The 20,271-nt window shown below is 40.4% G+C and overlaps 2 protein-coding genes across 4 annotated transcripts; one reads left to right on the plus strand and one right to left on the minus strand.

The window, feature by feature from the left end:
* On the plus strand, window positions 1-5,173 carry LOC124218817 (guanine nucleotide-exchange factor SEC12). Of its 2 annotated transcripts, none has more exons than XM_046625659.2 (5): window positions 1-139; window positions 285-828; window positions 1,190-1,584; window positions 2,448-3,142; window positions 3,628-5,173. In XM_046625659.2, the coding sequence occupies exons 2-5, from the start codon at window positions 691-693 to the stop codon at window positions 3,711-3,713; spliced, it is 1,314 nt and encodes a 437-aa protein (XP_046481615.1). In that variant the 5' UTR covers window positions 1-139; window positions 285-690; the 3' UTR covers window positions 3,714-5,173. The 2 variants fall into 2 exon arrangements, with proteins under 2 accessions (XP_046481615.1, XP_046481614.1); XM_046625658.2 differs by having other exon boundaries at window positions 16-134.
* Window positions 5,174-14,023: 8,850 nt separating this feature from the next.
* On the minus strand, window positions 14,024-20,161 carry verm (LDLa and CE4_CDA_like_1 domain-containing protein vermiform). 2 transcript variants are annotated; one of them, XM_046629746.2, is made up of 6 exons: window positions 20,011-20,161; window positions 19,080-19,206; window positions 17,895-18,007; window positions 16,003-16,152; window positions 14,769-15,688; window positions 14,024-14,666 (listed from the first exon to the last, which is right to left on the minus strand). In XM_046629746.2, exons 1-6 carry the CDS (start codon window positions 20,057-20,059, stop codon window positions 14,433-14,435), a joined length of 1,593 nt encoding a protein of 530 aa, XP_046485702.1. In that variant the 5' UTR covers window positions 20,060-20,161; the 3' UTR covers window positions 14,024-14,432. The 2 variants fall into 2 exon arrangements, with proteins under 2 accessions (XP_046485702.1, XP_046485701.1); XM_046629745.2 differs by lacking the exon at window positions 17,895-18,007 and adding an exon at window positions 18,062-18,192.
* Window positions 20,162-20,271: the final 110 nt, after the last annotated feature.

The following is a 20,271-nucleotide window of genomic DNA, read 5'->3' on the forward strand; positions in this document are numbered from 1 at the left end:
CTACTCCACTGAGCTATCCTTCTCTGTGTGCGAAATAATACATTTCAGTGGCGTGAAGTATGTCGAATACCTACGTGAACACGTGGAACGTGGCGTTGCGGGGCCAGCGCCTAGATGAGGAATAAATCAGCAGGGTACGGTAGACATAAGACGGGAAATACGGCGACAGGAGAAGTTGTACGGCCTTCGGTGTTGCAGAAGATCGTAGTTTCTTAACCTAATTCGCATTATTGACACGCTGTCACGGTGATAGCCGGGTTAATTATATGGTGTCAACCTTGCAGGTATAACGACTGGAGTCGATAAATGAAAACTAGTATATTGACGCCGTATTATTGTGCCAGTCGAAATGAATAAATCAACGGATAATTAATTATCGGAGAGGAAATATAACGATACTAGTCTAGCAAAATGTGGACAATCAACCCGACGTCATCGATCGACCGCTTTCGAGTCTAAGGAAAACAGCCACGATTCTAACCCCACCAAGATACAAAACAAAGAACCAAAAATAAAATAAATAATAAAAATAACAAAAGCAACTATAATAACAATAATAATAAAAATAGTTCATATTACAAAAACTCGATATAAAACGAGAAAAAGGAAAAAAAAAACAATAATTAACAAAACTATTCCTGTAGTGTAACATCTGGCAAATCAGGCAATCAACCAAGATAAAAACGAGCAATGCCTTCGAGACGATCTAAAGGTGGGCTTTTAGCCAGAGTCAACTTCCCGCTGTACACGCTCCAAATGCTGACTAGTCGTCATGTCTTGGTTGGCGGCGGTGGTGGTTCCTCAAAAACTGGCGTAGCTAATGGGTTTGTGAGTATGATGACTGAGAGCGATAATAACTTCATGAATAGACAAAAGCAAGTCCAACACAAACTAAACTTCATGCTCGAATTTATCTGCAAAACTATAGCTTAGTAGAATAACAACAAGCAATTCAAGCTTGCTTTGCTACTGATATATCCAATGACAGCTTGGAGAGAAAGCAAAGAAAACTGATATTCAACATATGTTTTCTCATTCTGCCTAGTTTATCGATGGCTTGAACGAGTGGAAAAAACTAAACGATGCTGAATTGAAATTCTGTCGCTGCAGCTTCGCTAACACAAATACCTAACAAGCGACATAAATCCTCTAACCAAAGCTTCAATTACTTTTCTTTGTTATTTTATAGGAGATATTCGAGCTTTTCCATGACGGAGTTCAGTTTGTGGCAGAGGAGGTGACGAGACATGAAACAGGACCCAGTGTGGTGATGAACTGTGCATCTCACAATGATGGGAAGAGGACTGTGGTTGTGGCTGGACAGGAGAGCCACTGCCAATTATACAACGTCAACATGAAGATAATTAATCTTGAGAACGGAGAAGTCGCTAAGGGAAGTGTAACCGGAACAGGCACAGCGGGACTCCGGCAGCGCAGAAGAAGCGAGAGGGATGATGCAGAGAAGGAAAAAGAAAAGCTGAAACAGGAGAGAGTCGAGGAAGTTGTCGACAGCAATTCTAACGTCAGGCACAAAAAGCTGCAGCTCGTCATCAAACCAGCTGATAGCATTCAGACTGATTTTAGGTAAGATTTTGGAGCAAGGACCCTGCAAGTGGGAGATGTTCATAAAGTATAGAGAGAAATAACTGCTGATTGCCACACATCGAAATCATTCTCAAATCTGAGTGGCGCTGGACTCTACTCGAAATTCATTAAATCATGTCATCGAAGTCTTGATTCACCATGGAGCTAATTACTGTTGCAATCTGGCTTACATAGAATATTCTATCGTCTTATAATCTCCTGTAATATATGTACTTTTTTTTATCTTTGTATACTCAATGTAATTTTCGTAATATTCTTTTAAACCCCTGAGCAATCTTGATAATTCTTTCACTTTTATATATTACATTTATAATTTTAACACCTCGTAAAGTGTTTGTAATCTCTGTAATCTGATTGTAGTTCTTGTAATATTTCGTTCATTACTATTATTTTTGTGATTAGTGTAATCAATTTTTTTATCTTTGTCACCTCTGTGATCTGTTTTCAATATTTGCAACCTTTTGGCCCTTGCGATTTTACTTCAATTTTTGTTTGTAGAATGTATAACCTTGTATTCATTTCTACAATTTTTTGTAATCCTTGTAATTTTTTTTTTCCGTCTCTATTACCTTGTAGCCTCTTTTAACTGGTCTATAGTCTCTGAAATTGTAACCTATATCAATGTCTATAGTCTCTGAAATTGTAACCTATATCAATTTGTAACCTTTGTAATCTCTGTAATGCTATTACCATCCTTGTAATCGATTTATACTTTGTGCGTTTTTGTAAAGAGCGATGAAGGTGTACATTTTCCTTCACCCCGAAACCTTAAAGACTTGCCGATCACAATATAATAGCTATGGATATAGAGCTGTACTAATCGAACCGTTAAACTTTCTCAGTAAAATCGAGCCGTTGCAGCGAATAGTGCGAGTGAGTCCAACAGGAAAGTACATGGCGACTGGAGGAACAGACGGCTGTGTTCGTCTATGGAAGTTTCCACACATGACGAAGGTGTACGAGATGATTGGGCACACTAAGGAGATAGATGATATGGACTTCAGCCCAGGAGGCGAGAGCTTGGCGACCATAGCCAAGGATGGAAAGGGGTTCATCTGGGACGTAGCTTCCGGAGAGAAACGGAAAGAGCTATGTTGGGCGGTTCCGGAAGGCACGAAGTATATGTACAAGCGGTGCCGGTTCCGCCTGGTGGAGGAGGACAAGGCGAGGACGCAATTGTTCATCCTCTCAAACTCCACGTCTAGTAAGAACCTTAGTTTTCTTCAACTCTGGGACGCCGATGGCGGCGTCGTGCTCAAGTCTGCGCCCTACAAGGAGACCCTGTCAGCTCTGGCCGTCTCCGATAATGGCAGGTTCGTGGCTGTCGGCACAATGTTCTCCGGCAACGTTGATATCTTCATCGCCTTCAGCCTCCAGCGTGTTCTGCATGTTCCCAGCGCCCACAGCATGTTCATCACCGGCCTTGAATTCCTACCGACGAAACTCGACGGCCCTGCTATCACCAGCAACACTGAGGCGGCCGTCGTCAGCATCTCTGTCGACAACAGGATATGTGTTCACAGCATTCCATTCAGACGTGAGTGACACCGACACGCTTATATTTGACTTGAAAGTTTTATCCTTGGTTGTAAAAATCACTCTGAGAAAGCTCCGAGCTCTCAAAGACTCGACAAAAAAAATCAACCTAGTTTCAAAGATCAATGAGATACTTCTGTGAAAATTCGTTCTTTGCAACATTATTTGTAAACGAGAATTTTCTGAATATTCCTGGATAATATCACAGGATATTTTTGAACCAGAAGCGTCAGAGATATGTTTGATTTTCAGGAATGTTCGGCAAATTCGGTGCTGAGTTTGCTCTGAGATACATAAAAAAAAAGTTTCATATTACTGTAAATTTAGACTGTTCAAAGTCGTTATCGTGAAACATGTGAAATGTTATTTTGTCTAAAATGCTAAAACTTGAACGTTTTGAACACGGATCTTAAGACGAAGATAGTCTGTATAAATCATAGGAGCAAATGATGAGATAATTGACTTTTTTCGTTCTCGTTCTTACAGACACGCTGCCGTTCTGGATCGTGATTGTTCTGATCGTCTTGAGCATATTTGGAGCTTTCGTAGTCTGCAGCTATCTCGGTATATGACCCATGCACCAAGAAGCGAAGATAATGAATGACGTAGCAAGACATGTTGAGTGATTGAAAATTATCGCCAATAGGATAAGAAAAGACAAAATGGGATATGAACTCTGAGAGTTTTAAATGCTCTTTATTTATTCATAGAGGTTACGCTGTTATGAAATATTTTTTTGTATATAAGATAGATGATTAATTTGACGCCGCGATTTACTGTCGGGTTTAAGTACGACAATAAATAAATCCTGGAAATCAACAAGATCACTTTACTGAACAACATTTGGCTTCGAAACTTTCAGTCATTTTATTTGTTTCTGATATACGACTCGTATTCCGTTTGATATGTATATCAACAGGGGCATATTTTTTACCGTTAATTATGACTTTAAATAAAATTTAAGTAGGTCTTGTCCATTTCGGTGAATGAGTTATAATTAGCTACTGTAAATAAATGAATGGGCAATTATTGTTAGTACAACGATGAGTCCTTGTTTCTTCCGAACAATCCATTGAAATCTTAACTTGGTGCAGAATTCGAAATACTCTGAATCTCAGATGTGAGCCACGTTGTGTATTTGCGATGACGATTAAGCGAGGGAGGTTCTTTCGCGGAAAAATGTATGAGCACAGCAATGAAAGCAAAGAGAGAAAAATCTGGTGCCGTTGATAATTAAGACAATGCATATATCAAAATCGACTAAAAAACATTGATTCAAATTCTCAAGGGGTTAGACATCCTTTGAAGCGCTATTTTTCAAAGTTGATTCAGGATGCGATAAATGAAGACTATGTATTTAGAATATGTTTTTTTTTACTCTTCATTTTCATTTTATTGACTTTGATTCGAAAAAAAACAAATATGTTGTGTTCACGGACACCAACGTTATTGCCCTAAACCTTGGACCGTATTCTTGTGTCAGTCATTACTCGGACGCCGGGCTTCTGCATCAAAAATCCGAAGGGTCTTACGATAAAGAAGGTAGTGTTTTCGATGTGTTCCAGCCGAATTTGAAAATAACATAAACTAGATGATTGTGCGTTTTATTTCACTTTACTTATCGACAAAAGGGACTTGTGGGTCTCAATTGATGCCAAATTTAATTGGTATTTGCGATACTATGAGTTTGGAGTACTGTGCATATCTTTACACTTTTGGCTGTCATTTGGTCAATTTTAAGAATTTTTTAACGAACAACCTCTCAAGATACATGGGTATCAAGGCTCACAGCCCTGAGTTATTTTTCGTAATAGTTCGCTGGAACTGGATGGTTTTGTGGGTATTAGCAGTTTCGTGTACTATCAACCAAGTAACTGACCATGCCGATAAAAGAACTTCTTCATAAGCAAGAATTATATCGTGCAAAACATTGGTAACGTACCGTCCTCGTTGCGAAATTTAAAAGTTGAGAAAATGTCGCATGAAAAATATGTACGCTATAATTATACAACGGACAAATAAATATCAATCAAATACATGAACGTGTATCGTTTATATTTACCTGAATATATTAAATCTTTTATTAGCAAAAGCAGCATCTCTAAGATACTCAATTTATTTTTTCAAATTTTTCTACAAAGTCAATTTTGAATTGCGAGTAAAAAAATGAATAATAAGAATAAATCTGTGACGGGGTTCGTTGCAAACTAAGTGGCATGAAGAGTCTTGTAAATATATTTCAAATTTTGGTGAAGTGTCAACATCGGATTTCAGTAATGCAACATGTTGAAAATATAATGAAAAATGGCTAACAAAATTTACATCACCTTCTGCATAACATTGACGTACTTACCAATCCACATTTTTCTTCTCAATTGTTGAAATGATAAATATTGATTATTGTCAATTCATGGTTCTTCGAAGTGCTAAAAAAGGTGTGTGAACATTTCTTTTTCTCACAGGGCAAGATTTAAAATGTTCAAAACTACATAAATAACATTATTGAAAATTCGACGGCTATTTTTTTTTCGGCAACTGATTTTCACGGGGAATAATCTGTCGGCTCGAATCATGAAATCCTGTCTCCTAAGTAAGGTTAACCCCGTTGAATTCTTGGTGGAATTTTTGAAGATTTTGAATGATGCTAAAATCAATTCCTTGATGCGTTGTATCGACGTGATTTTGCGAAACGAATCGATTGCGCGCAGTCGAAATACGCTGCGAGACTCGTATCAAGAGTAACAACAAGAAAACGAAAGATGTCCTTCGTAATTTCTATGTTGTTGGTCCCACCCTCTTTTTGAGGCGTTTTCTGAGTTCTGAATGGTTCAATTAGTCAGACAAGGGTCGTACAAATCAAATCTGAGACCAGAAGTTTTTCGGTCAAAGCATGCCAAAAAAGTAAGGCTAACCCCTTTGTACTTTTGGCAAAAATTTTCGTCATTCTAAAATGTGCTTGAATAAATTCTTTGGCGCACTATATCGACGTACTTTTGCAAGAGAAATCGATTGGGCGCAGTCCCAATACGCAGCGATCAACGGATCAAAAGTGACAGCCAAAAAACAAGTTCCTGTGTTTTCGATATTTTTCAGCTGGTGCTCTTTCCATCGTTGTTTCTCTGCTGGTGGTCCCACGCACTTTTTGCTGCGTTTTCTGAAGTCCTAGTGGTCCAATCAGGCAGAAAAGGGTCATACAAATCGAATCTGAGACCAAAAATTTTTTCCCTAAGAAATAAGTAAGGCTAACCCCTTTGTATTTTTTGCGAAAATTTTCGTCATTCTGAAAAGTGCTTGGATAAATTCTTTGGCGCACTATATCGACGTATTTTTGCAAGAGAAATCGATTGAGCGCAGTCCCAATACGCAGCCATCAACGGATCAAAAGTTACAGCCAGAAAACGAGTTCCTGTGTTTTCGATATTTTTCCGCTGGTGCTCTTCCTATCGTCATCACTCTGCTGTTGGTCCTACGAACTTTTTGCAGCGTTTTCTGAGTTCCTCGTGGTCCATTCAGGCAGAAAAGGGTCATACAAATCGAATCTGAGACCAAAAATTTTTTCCCTAAAAAATAAGTAAGGCTAACCCCTTTGTATTTTTGGCGAAAATTTTCGCAATTCTGAAAAGTGCTTGAATGAATTCTTTGGCGCACTATATCGACGTACTTTTGCAAGAGAAATCGATTGAGCGCAGTCCCAATACGCAGCGATCAACGGATCAAAAGTTACAGCCAAAAAACGAGTTCCTGTGTTTTCGATATTTTTCAGCTGGTGCTTTTTCCATCGTTGTTTCTCTGCTGGTGGTTCTACGCACTTTTTGCAGCGTTTTCTGAGTTCCTGGTGGCCCATTCAGGCAGAAAAGGGTCATACAAATCGAATCTGGGACCAAAAATTTTTTCCCCAAAAATAAGTAAGGCTAACCCCTTTGTATTTTTGGCGAAAATTTTCGCAATTCTGAAAAGTGCTTGGATAAATTCTTTGGCGCACTATATCGACGTATTTTTGCAAGAGAAATCGATTGAGCGCAGTCCCAATACGCAGCCATCAACGGATCAAAAGTTACAGCCAGAAAACGAGTTCCTGTGTTTTCGATATTTTTCAGCTGGTGCTCTTTCCATCGTTGTTTCTCTGCTGGTGGTCCCACGCACTTTTTGCTGCGTTTTCTGAAGTCCTAGTGGTCCAATCAGGCAGAAAAGGGTCATACAAATCGAATTTGAGACCAAAAATTTTTTCCCTAAAAAATAAGTAAGGCTAACCCCTTTGTATTTTTAGCGAAAATTTTGACAATTCTGAAAAGTGCTTGAATAAATTCTTTGGCGCACTATATCGACGTACTTTTGCAAGAGAAATCGATTGAGCGCAGTCCCAATACGCAGCGATCAACGGATCAAAAGTTACAGCCAGAAAACGAGTTCCTGTGTTTTCGATATTTTTCCGCTGGTGCTCTTTCTATCGTCATCACTCTGCTGTTGGTCCTACGCACTTTTTGCAGCGTTTTCTGAGTTCCTGGTGGCCCATTCAGGCAGAAAGGGGTCATACAAATCGAATCTGGGACCAAAAATTTTTTCCCCAAAAAATAAGTAAGGCTAACCCCTTTGTATTTTTGGCGAAAATTTTCGCAATTCTGAAAAGTGCTTGGATAAATTCTTTGGCGCACTATATCGACGTACTTTTGCAAGAGAAATCGATTGAGCGCAGTCCCAATACGCAGCGATCAACGGATCAAAAGTTACAGCCAGAAAACGAGTTCCTGTGTTTTCGATATTTTTCCGCTGGTGCTCTTTCTATCGTCATCACTCTGCTGTTGGTCCTACGCACTTTTTGCAGCGTTTTCTGAGTTCCTCGTGGTCCATTCAGGCAGAAAAGGGTCATACAAATCGAATCTGGGACCAAAAATTTTTTCCCCAAAAAATAAGTAAGGCTAACCCCTTTGTATTTTTGGCGAAAATTTTCGCAATTCTGAAAAGTGCTTGAATAAATTCTTTGGCGCACTATATCGACGTACTTTTGCAAGAGAAATCGATTGAGCGCAGTCCCAATACGCAGCGATCGACGGATCAAAAGTTACAGCCAAAAAACGAGTTCCTGTGTTTTCGATATTTTTCAGCTGGTGCTGTTTCCATCGTTGTTTCTCTGCTGGTGGTTCTACGCACTTTTTGCAGCGTTTTCTGAGTTCCTGGTGGCCCATTCAGGCAGAAAAGGGTCATACATATCGAATCTGAGACCAAAAATTTTTTCCATGAAAAATAAGTAAGGCTAACCCCTTTGTATTTTTGGCGAAAATTTTCGCAATTCTGAAAAGTGCTTGGATAAATTCTTTGGCGCACTATATCGACGTACTTTTGCAAGAGAAATCGATTGAGCGCAGTCCCAATACCCAGCGATCAACGGATCAAAAGTTACAGCCAAAAAACGAGTTCCTGTGTTTTCGATATTTTTCAGCTGGTGCTCTTTCCATCGTTGTCTCTCTGCTGTTGGTCCTACGCACTTTTTGCTGCGTTTTCTGAGTTCCTGGTGGTCCAATCAGGCAGAAAAGGGTCATACAAATCGAATTTGAGACCAAAATTTTTTTCCCCAAAAATTAAGTAAGGCTAACCCCTTTTTATTTTTGGCGAAAATTTTCGCAATTCTGAAAAGTGCTTGAATAAATTCTTTGGCGCACTATATCGACGTACTGTTGCAAGAGAAATCGATTGAGCGCAGTCCCAATACGCAGCGATCAACGGATCAAAAGTTACAGCCAAAAAACGAGTTCCTGTGTTTTCGATATTTTTCAGCTGGTGCTCTTTCCATCGTTGTCTCTCTGCTGTTGGTCCTACGCACTTTTTGCTGCGTTTTCTGAGTTCCTGGTGGTCCAATCAGGCAGAAAAGGGTCATACAAATCGAATTTGAGACCAAAATTTTTTTCCCCAAAAATTAAGTAAGGCTAACCCCTTTGTATTTTTGGCGAAAATTTTCGCAATTCTGAAAAGTGCTTGAATAAATTCTTTGGCGCACTATATCGACGTACTTTTGCAAGAGAAATCGATTGAGCGCAGTCCCAATACGCAGCGATCAACGGATCAAAAGTTACAGCCAAAAAACGAGTTCCTGTGTTTTCGATATTTTTCAGCTGGTGCTCTTTCCATCGTTGTCTCTCTGCTGTTGGTCCTACGCACTTTTTGCTGCGTTTTCTGAAGTCCTAGTGGTCCAATCAGGCAGAAAAGGGTCATACAAATCGAATTTGAGACCAAAAATTTTTTCCCTAAGAAATAAGTAAGGCTAACCCCTTTGTATTTTTGGCGAAAATTTTCGCAATTCTGAAAAGTGCTTGAATAAATTCTTCGGCGCACTATATCGACGTACTTTTGCAAGAGAAATCGATTGAGCGCAGTCCCAATACGCAGCGAACAACGGATCAAAAGTTACAGCCAAAAAACGAGTTCCTGTGTTTTCGATATTTTTCAGCTGGTGCTCTTTCCATCGTTGTTTCTCTGCTGTTGGTCCCACGCACTTTTTGCTGCGTTTTCTGCGTTCTTGGTGGTCCAATCAGGCAGAAAAGGGTCATACAAATCGAATTTGAGACCAAAAATTTTTTCCCCAAAAAATAAGTGAGGCTAACCCCTTTGTATTTTTGGCGAAAATTTTCGCAATTCTGAAAAGTGCTTGGATAAATTCTTTGGCGCACTATATCGACGAACTTTTGCAAGAGAAATCGATTGAGCGCAGTCCCAATACGCAGCGATCAACGGATCAAAAGTTACAGCCAGAAAACGAGTTCCTGTGTTTTCGATATTTTTCCGCTGGTGCTCTTCCTATCGTTGTTTCTCTGCCGTTGGTCCTACGCACTTTTTGCAGCGTTTCCTGAAGTCCTGGTGGTCCAATCAGGCAGAAAAAGGTCATACAAATCGAATCTGAGACCAAAAATTTTTTTCCCAAAAAATAAGTAAGGCTAACCCCTTTGTATTTTTGGCGAAAATTTTCGCAATTCTGAAAAGTGCTTAAATAAATTCTTTGGCGCACTATATCGACGTACTTTTGCAAGAGAAATCGATTGAGCGCAGTCCCAATACGCAGCGATCAACGGATCAAAAGTTACAGCCAAAAAACGAGTTCCTGTGTTTTCGATATTTTTCAGCTGGTGCTCTTTCCATCGTTGTTTCTCTGCTGTTGGTCCTACGCACTTTTTGCTGCGTTTTCTGAGTTCCTGGTGGTCCAATCAGGCAGAAAAGGGTCATACAAATCGAATTTGAGACCGAAAATTTTCTCCCCAAAAAATAAGTAAGGCTGACCCCTTTGTATTTTTGGCGAAAATTTTCGCAATTCTGAAAAGTGCTTGGATAAATTCTTTGGCGCACTATATCGACGTACTTTTGCAAGAGAAATCGATTGAGCGCAGTCCCAATACGCAGCGATCAACGGATCAAAAGTTACAGCCAGAAAACGAGTTCCTGTGTTTTCGATATTTTTCCGCTGGTGCTCTTCCTATCGTTGTTTCTCTGCCGTTGGTCCTACGCACTTTTTGCAGCGTTTTCTGAGTTCCTCGTGGTCCATTCAGGCAGAAAAGGGTCATACAAATCGAATCTGGGACCAAAAATTTTTTCCCCAAAAAATAAGTAAGGCTAACCCCTTTGTATTTTTGGCGAAAATTTTCGCAATTCTGAAAAGTGCTTGAATAAATTCTTTGGCGCACTATATCGACGTACTTTTGCAAGAGAAATCGATTGAGCGCAGTCCCAATACGCAGCGATCAACGGATCAAAAGTTACAGCCAAAAAACGAGTTCCTGTGTTTTCGATATTTTTCAGCTGGTGCTCTTTCCATCGTTGTCTCTCTGCTGTTGGTCCTACGCACTTTTTGCTGCGTTTTCTGAGTTCCTGGTGGTCCAATCAGGCAGAAAAGGGTCATACAAATCGAATTTGAGACCGAAAATTTTCTCCCCAAAAAATAAGTAAGGCTAACCCCTTTGTATTTTTGGCGAAAATTTTCGCAATTCTGGAAAGTGCTGGAATAAGTTCTTTGACGCACCACATCGAGATCCTCAAGGATCTCACACAAAACATTTCAAACATCATAAGCCTAGCAAGCGAGATTATGCGATTGAAATACGAAGAAACTTTGTTCTTTGACAATTAATATAGTAATTTACAATCCACTTTTAGTATAGTAATTTACAATCCACTGTTCGCAGTGCCTTCAAACTACGCATAATCGTCCTTTTTCACAAAATTACGTCGATCTTGTTTCCAAATGAATTGATTTCGGTATTCCATAAAACTTGCGTAAGATGTTTTGAGAAACTCTGAAGTGGTTAACCTTTCTTCCTTGTAATTCCTGGAGCCGCAAAACTCCTTGCTATTATTCAGTCTGGATAAGTCTTTTTTATACTTATTCGACTTGCAAGAATTCGAAAATGTCAACAGGAACATTGTATGATCAGGAATAATAGCAAAAATACACTAGTTCTTTCGATGTCATATTGCTCGTCGCTGTAGTCATTCGCTAGAGCGTGAAGAGCTGTGGAGTGTTATTGAGCTCGTCCTAATGTCATAGTGTTCAAAACATGATCCTTGCCGAAAGTTTGGTACATTAATTTAATTGAACAAACAATGTTCCCCCGGCCTCATATTTGCTTGCCAGGGGATAGATAAACAGTCCGCCCCTGACGATGGCTCATTAGAAAGTAATAAATAGAAAAATACTCTTAAAATAGATAACAAGAGTTGCAATAAATCTGCAAAATATAAATAAATAACACACTAATAGATAAAAGAAAAAGTAAAATACTAACGTCCTTGGCTAAAAAACTAACAACTATTGGGCTACATACTGGAAAGCATGTACTTTAGTGGCTAGGATTTTGGTGGAAATAAAGAATGAATAAAAGAGAGATTAAGTCTTTGGCTAAAATAGAATAAAAATTAAAGTACATGCACTTGGGGCATCATCACAGAAAAATGAAAAAAAGAAAAGGATTGAGTCCTTAGCTAAAAATACCTCAAATGGTAAACATTTGGGCCACCGCCCTTAAATTTAAAAAAGAAAAAACACAAACACTCAACTAGGGGGGCGCGACCTTATCAAGGCCCTACACTGTATCATTATCCAAGAAATATTTTAATTTTACTAGATTATAAATGAACTCGATTTGCACGTTGCCGTTGATAGAAAACAAAATGGTATTCAAAAAAAAGAGCTCACACAGACTCAGTAAAAACGGTCTGCCATAATTTAAATTCGATTCGGTACCAATTATCCTGGTACATACTAATATCTGTACATATTTCACTTTGGAATAATATATTATTCTGTTTTATCCGGGTGTTTTTGTCGCTTCTTCAATCTATAAATGTCAGGTTGCGCCGGTACTTGAGTGTGTTTACGAGCATTCGCATGCTGTGTATTTAGAGTTAATCCTGTATTCATACGTATACACATATGTTCATTATATATACGTTAATTCAATGTTCATGCATAATTCAGAACCTGCGAGTTAGTCGTTATTCGCCAGTATTTTTTTATCATCATTGTTTATTTCCACATTTTTCTTTGGAATTTTTATGCTTTTTTTTTCACTCTTGATCTTTCTATGACTGATCAAAACGTGCGTTCAAGGCTTTCCAGTCGTGGTTTTAATTCTTATCCCGCCAACGTGGCATTCTTTGTATTAAAAACAGTATAAAATTTCGAGGTGTATGTATGTGTAAAAAGTGAACACATCTGAGATTATACGGAAGCCGCGTCTCCATCCTGAAACTTTCCATCGTTAAATTTCTTCGCAGTATGTAATTACATCGCAGGGTCTATCCACTTAGAGAATTTACACGTCTAAGACCGAGTAGCTATACTAAAATATGAGTTACGTATACACGATTATAAGGTCAAACGTGGTGCGAGCAAAGGAGAAATTAGTAAGTATGAACATTCTTGCGCCTGGTAGTCTATGTATTATAAGTGTCCACCTGCAGGGCTTGAGGAAAGTAAATAGAAAGTGAAATCACCGGTTTCTTAGCGAATTGAAGTTTGCTAATATCTGAACATTGCACTATCTCGTGGGCAGACATAACCTTGAAATAAAAAAACCCGGAGAATAGAAGGAAACCTGCACAGCGTACCTACCGACTAAAGAAGGCGGGTGAGGAAAAAGTAACGCTAAAAAATCTTACGTTACAAAGTTTCAGCCATCAACGCGTCGGCTGGCATATAATTGGTAAAATGATAGATTGTCGCAAACATTTGAGAACGAAAGGTGCCCTCGGGTCACGACTGACATTTCTTGGTATTTCACTTACCATCTTAATAATAATCATAACAACAGTAATAATTCAACAACGCACATACACACTTTATCATGCAGAGAGCGGCCACGTTCGAATTTCAAGGCTTCAGATTGGGGGGAAGAACTGTAAGGCATAACAGCTTGGCGAAATAACGACGCGTAAATTTATTCAACCCAAACTGATCTAACTTATAACTTATTTATGAAAATCGCGTGCGGAAAAGGATATAAAATGGAAAAAACGTACTGCTCGGTGTTGTTTTTGATTCTTCAATATAATAATAATGATGATGATAACAATAATAATAACACGTCTATTACCGTTTACTGCTACTATTATTATTACTATTATTATTATTAAGGTTATTATTATGTTGGAACACCTTTGTAATTATTTCTAAGTCCGTAATGTTGTTTCTTCTGCTTCGTTTATTCGATTCAATTTTTTACCAGTTGTCGTCATGGTCGACACTTAATAGCTAGACAATAAGAATTGGCGCGATCCGTGACAGTAACTTTTTGACAATGCTGATTTACATATATTAATAGTAATAATAATAATAGTGAAAATATATTGTTTTTCCGTTTGAAATCGTTTTTTTTTTTTTAATGTAAGGAAAATCACAGCATTGTCAATCATTCAATTATTGTCGGGGAATCGCCCCTCGGAGGAGTTTTTTTTCGTTGTTTATTTTTTTTTTTTTATATCAATATCATATATACATATAAAGTCTCTCTAGGTAGTTTTGTTTGTGCTCACTTGGCGCCGAGTAGAGGCAGCAGCGTTTTTCTTTCTTTTTTCTTTTGATAGTTTTTTAAATAACTTTTACCCCTGGCGCTGCGGCGAGAACGGTGCTCGTGTGACGTCCGCATATGTTGCTGGACCGGAATTGAAGAGAAGGTGGATTTTAGCATGTCCCTTTCTCTCATTCCGTTCCAGCGAAACGACGCAGAACGACACGCTGAACGGGGTTGTTTCCCAAGTTCTAATTTGTTTGGTGCGGGCACTTGTGTTTTCTTTTTTTCTTTATATTAAAATTACTTCTTGACGCTGAAACCGTCACCAGTTGGGTCCAGCAGCCAGGGGTAATTGTTCGGGCATTCCATGCACGTTATCAGTCGCAGTGTTTCACCAGGCAACTCCCTCGTCGTCAGGGGACACGCGTTTGGCAAAGAACAGTAGGGCTGACCCTTCTCATCGCAAGTCTCCTTCCAGTTTTGGAAATCACGAAGGTTAGACAGTTCCGTTGGTGTCTGGATCCATTTGATGACCTAGATTCAGAAAATCAGACAACAGGAATTATAAGCCAGTGCTCAAAGTGTTTACAAATCGTTTCAATTGAAGTGGAAGAAGAAGAGGGACCGCAAACTCACCTGGACCATCGTAACGAAGTATACGTCATTCCTGGCAAGCATCTCGTCGATGAACTTGATCAGTTCCTCCTTGTACTCTTTCTTGCTCTTCAGCCACGAGGCGTGGAAGTTAAGACTGAGTGGGGCTCTGTTGGTATTGTAGTGTCGGTTGAAGTTGTGCCTAAGGAGCCTAGCGAACTGGTCGCCGGACTGAATGTTGGAGCAAGAGTCGACTAGATGGCAACCTGGCAGAGACTCGTCGAAGGTCGGATCGTCCCTGCGGTCGAGTTCGTTCATCACCATTTCCCAGACTGGATGTGACCTGGACGGACAGTTGCCGCCGTTACCGTTGCACTTGTGGGGCATCCTGAAGTACAGAGTGTAAGGCCAGATCGGCACGCGGCCGAGTGAGGCGGTGATCGAGGCGTCGTAGACGAAGAATTGGTCGGCCATCATTTCGAACTGCTTGTTGCCGCCGACGCGGAGGTATGGGGCTCGCATACCGATTATCGAACCGTCACTGATGTTCGCGAATCTCTCAATGATCAGACGGGCTCCGGCCATCTCGGCCAGCCAGTCGTCATAGGATCCCTGAGTCCAATACTGTGGGTCGTCCTTGTGCGTCAGGGAAAAGACGCCGATCTCGTGGCCACGTCGGTGCAGATCCTGGACCGCCGAGTAGTTTGTGTACTTGTGGGAGACGAAGAAGGTTCCTCTAATCTGGCAGCCGTTCGGATTCAGACGACCGTTGAAGACGTCGTCGTACAGGTCGATGTTGTCGATGTTGACCGCACCGTTAAACGTCAGCGTGATCATCTGTGGCACCTGCTGGATGTCGATATTTCCCGGAATCCGCGTTCCATCCGCCGAACAGTAACAGTCCGGCAACACGCACTGCGTGGGGTCGCAATCTGGGGCCCGATTCGGGTCCGTTTCGACCGCTGCGGCAAAGAGGAAAGAAGGATTAAGTTTTGTGATCGCGAAGATGCGCCTTGACTCGCTCCCGTAACTACAACACAACCTTGAATACTTGAATTGAAACTCCGGAGATTGATGTTCGAAATGCAGTGGAAGAAAACTATGTCGAAAATTGTTCAGGACAGTTCATTAGAGGTCAGAATAAGTAAAAATGGTCAAGACTACCATATTTTGGGCAAGGTAAACAGTAAATCAAGATTCAGGCCCCAAACATCGGTGCATGCACCATATTGTTCTTAGGCAGTGTGGTAAACCATGGCAGAAAAACTTTACTCACTGCAAGCATTTTCATCGGATTCGTCCTTGCAGTCAGGTTTTCCATCGCAGAACAATTCCTTTTCGACGCAGTCACCGTTACCGCATGATAATTTGCCCTCAGGGCAAACTGGTACGTCGGTTTTCAGAATTGGAAGAATCTTACGGGGTTCTGTAAAGGATGCAATCATGATACCGTGAATCACGCAATATAACCGGGGTATTTAAGACACTGAGGATAATTTTTGTGTGTTCCAAGACCCTTTTTGTATGTGAATATTAAATGTGGGTATAAAGTATGTTGTTGTATCATATATATAATACAGTTTATATAAAGGTGAAAATTATGTACAATTATTGTGATATAATATAACATTGTGTATACTGGGAAGTGAATGGAGGGGACCAAACGACCAATTTTTTCTTTGGTTCCTCATTCTGGATTACAATTATCATTACAATTAAACACGTAGGTGACCCGACGACAAGCTGTGACCCGGGGGAATTCATTCGTTGGCTCACGACCGACGCACACGTAATTAACCGCATATTGCATATAACAGCGATTTACTTCGTAAAAAAAAGATCAATAATTATGCTTGAGTGAAAATAGAGACGTATAACACAGAGTGAACATAGATCAGCGCTGCACATATAAATTACAAGTATTCCGAGAGAAGAAAGAGTGAAAAAAGAATACAGATTGAATCAGACTTGATGAATCGTAATTGCAGAAAATTGATAGACAAACACATATACATGTATAACACAAAAAGCTGGACAGAAATAAGAACGTGACACGAAAAAAGCTTATTAAACACATCTATGACGAGTCGTGGTAATAATAAAAAAAAAAGAGAAACACGGACAGAGAGAGAGAGAGAGAGAGAGAGAGTAGGAGAGAAAGGGGTAGAAAGAGAGAGAGAGAGAGAGAGCCTGGTTTGCCGATTGAACAGCTCGGTGATTTTCAAAAAGCAAGAGTCATCAAGAATCGTGTCAGAGAAACGGATGTACCTCCAGGTGGAATATGTACACATAGACATTTGGAATGAACACACAGATTAGCACAGTTTAGATCGTAACTAGCGCGTGAACATCCAGGTCGGTCGGTTTAGAGAGAAGTGAAAAAAAATATAGCTATGTAGAAAGATATGTTCTATATGCATATATTTATTTTTTCTGTTTTGTATATCCGAAGCGTTTGTTAATAGGTAATTGGTTGTCAGTGCATCACCATCATCATCATGATTGTGATATGTGTCAGTATACAGTGATCGATTAATCACAGATAAAATTGACTGATCGATTGGTAAGTAAGTGCAATAGTGTAGTGGTTGGTGGTGGTGGTTATATACTATAATACTATACACTAGAAAGTGAGATATAATATATAATATAAGCATCAAGAAAAGCGGTTTTTGTCAATAATTGTTAGTCACGATACAAGGATGAGTGGTGAAAATATGTATAATTAACTCGAGAAGAGAGAAAACCAAAAATGAATGAATGTCAGTAAAGACAGTATAAAGAGAGAAAGATGTGTTTTCAAAAAGAAAAAAAAAACAATCTTCTTCGACTTTTCTGTCGTCGTTCGCTGGTTTAAAACTATTTTTTGCGTATTCCACAATGTTCCAAACCAGCGATTGAATATTTATGCGTTTATATATATTTGCAAATACATATATATGGTGGTGCATTGCGTGTATAATAATGACGTTAGTCGTCGATGTGCGTGCTACGGCGCGAGTCTACGATGACCTCGGCCCTCCTCTCCGTCACTATCAGGAATTGAAAGTAAGAGACGAAACGAAATGTTAAATGGCGGATGAAAAATCCGGCCAACTTTCCAACGAAAATTGAATGAGTGACGGCGTCGAGAGGAGGGCCTCAAGTTCAACCCCGGTCGTCACTTACTCTCGAGCTTGTCACAGTTGGTGACCTTGCCCTTCCAGTCGCAGGTTTGTTTTTCCAGGTCAAAGGCCAGTCCGCTTGGGCAGGTGATCGGCTTCAGGCCAGACTTTGTGCACCTGGAGGTGGAAAAGGGAACTTCAGATTGATAGGTAGTATTGAAAGAAGCTTACTCTCGATCTGATCGCAGTTCTTGACGTTCTGTTTCCAGTCGCAGGTCTGCCTCTCGATGTCGAATGCCAGACCGGTTGGACACTTTACTAGGGCTAGTCTGGTCACCCCGATTTCACTGGCTTTGTCGCACCTAGACGTTTTACGATTTAGATAATGACATCAAAGTATCTATTCATTTCGCCCAAAGATGGCCAGAGACAAAAGAGACAGTCAGGAAAGGTGTGTGAGTAAGCCGTTTTCGAATCACTGGATTGAAATCAGGGAGAACGGTACGAGACCTTGACTCACGATGGTTGCTCGAAAGACACGAGAAAATAAGAATCAGAATTAAAAGAATGCGCGGTAAAAGAAACACTACAAAAAGTTTGGCACTCAGGGGAGCAAAAGACCCGAGCTGCTGCTTTGTTGAAACTAGATTGCCTTGAACGGGACTAAAATCGCCTTGCGCGTCGTCTCGTGCAGTTCTTGCATGCTTCGACCATAAATCAGCACCTCGTTTGAAACACGCACACTTTTAATACCATGGCTGTAAAAGGTTGTGAACATGGCGTCGAACTTTTACCGTTACGATCAAACCGCCAACCAGTAAAAGTGTCGATCGTTTAATTACGTCGAAGTATATTCAAACGTGCATTAGGTGTCGGGTTGTATGTGGTCAGACTTAGGCCTTGGTGATGGCTGACTGGCGCGAAACCAACGGCATTCTATTGTTACCTTGGGATATACCTAACAAGGCTCTGAATAAATGCGGCGGGTTTCCTTTTGCGTGGAAGGAATCGCTAATATCAGGTATACACTCGCGATGGGAAACGAACTCGGCAGGAGGGGTCATTGTTCCGTGAATGAAATACAGAAATTCAATACTCGAGATGAAGAGTTAGTGGAATTACTCCCGAATTGAGTTTGCCAAGGATTCAGAAAACAGAAATAAGTATAAAACAAGAAGAACATACACTGCTGTAGAAAAAATTAGAGAGACAGAAACGTTAGAAGTGTAGAGAATCAAGTTGTTTTTACCTTACGACGTCACGGCAGTCGCCGTCGATTTTGAGACGGAAGTATTCGTCTCCCGGCCTGTCCTGGCAAAGTTCTTCTGGATCGGGCTCGCCATTTTCACCCTCATCGTCTTGTGCCCTCGCCGAAACTGAAAAGAGAAAGGAAAATTGTACGGGGTTTCATTTGCGCACGGATATGTGGGAGCAGTGGAATTATGGGTTAGCGTGTGCCAACTATAGTGTCTCTGTTCACAAGTTGCACCGCCCGAGGGGTTCACTGAACTCCCGTAGAAATAGAAAGTCTTGGAAATGTCAGGGCAACCGAGGGAAAGCGACAGTGGTTCCCCGAATGGGTCCAGATCTTACGATTAATACCAAATTCGCCGAGAGTAGGAGAAGTCGAATGAGGCCAAACAGTTCTCGACTCGAAGAATCTCGTAACGAATCCGATCGAGATTTGCCAGATTACTAACCGCCTACTGTTTCTAACCATCACGTTAAAACTTTATTTTGCACCTGAACTCCTCTTCGACTCTCGCTATATTTTCCATGATTCTCATTGATCTTACCATCAGTTTAACCGATTTGCAATTTCAAAATCGTCGAGTACAATTATCACATCGAGAACATCAAGTACTGTTCAGACCATCGGTAGTCATTAAAAGTGAAAAGGAACCCCCTCAAAAGCTCAGAACTCACTCACGACAAGTGTAAAAAAGGCTTTTCACCCTCAGGAGATAGCAATTTTTCAATGATAGCTACAAGAATGACATCAATGAAGTGATTCACTATTATTAGCGCCGTCTAAAAGAACGGACTCAACGATAATAAAGGTAGTGTTAACTACAAGAAGTGGGACAGAAGCTCGGAGCCACGGGCAATGACAGGTTAAAACAATTCGTACGTCGGTTTATGACATAGCGATGCGTGTAGTTGATGTGATTGCAACTTACCGGCAAAGAGACACAAGGCTCCCAGTAGTAATCGTATCTTCGGCGACATGGTAGTCGTCGGCGGTACCGAAAGCGTCTGGACAAGCCGCGCCCTCTCGCCCCTCTATATGAGCTCCAGGTCTCCTACCTTCGACATCGATGACTTTCACCTTCCTGCAACATGCTGCCACCTGGAGGATAGTTGTGACCATCTTGCGCTACTTGGTAAACGAATATTCTCTAAGATATTCGTGTGCATGGTACCTTCGGAACCGGAACCAT

Source organism: Neodiprion pinetum, chromosome 5 (assembly GCF_021155775.2).
Source record: "Neodiprion pinetum isolate iyNeoPine1 chromosome 5, iyNeoPine1.2, whole genome shotgun sequence".
NCBI classification, from domain to species: domain Eukaryota; kingdom Metazoa; phylum Arthropoda; class Insecta; order Hymenoptera; family Diprionidae; genus Neodiprion; species Neodiprion pinetum.

What these genes read in the sequence shown, in the direction of transcription:
- LOC124218817 (XM_046625659.2), top strand. Translation starts at nt 691, where the DNA reads ATGCCTTCGAGACGATCTAAAGGTGGGCTTTTAGCCAGAGTCAACTTC. An exon ending in CTGGCGTAGCTAATGGGTTT is followed by an intron (nt 829 to 1,189) that starts GTGAGTATGATG and finishes GTTATTTTATAG; the next exon opens with GAGATATTCGAGCTTTTCCA. An exon ending in TCACAGCATTCCATTCAGAC is followed by an intron (nt 3,143 to 3,627) that starts GTGAGTGACACC and finishes TCGTTCTTACAG; the next exon opens with ACACGCTGCCGTTCTGGATC.
- verm (XM_046629745.2), bottom strand. Translation starts at nt 20,059, where the DNA reads ATGTCGCCGAAGATACGATTACTACTGGGAGCCTTGTGTCTCTTTGCC. An exon ending in AGCCTTGTGTCTCTTTGCCG is followed by an intron (nt 19,207 to 20,010) that starts GTAAGTTGCAAT and finishes TTCTCTTTTCAG; the next exon opens with TTTCGGCGAGGGCACAAGAC. An exon ending in GAACTGCGATCAGATCGAGA is followed by an intron (nt 16,153 to 18,061) that starts GTAAGCTTCTTT and finishes CATCCTTTACAG; the next exon opens with AACCCCGTAAGATTCTTCCA.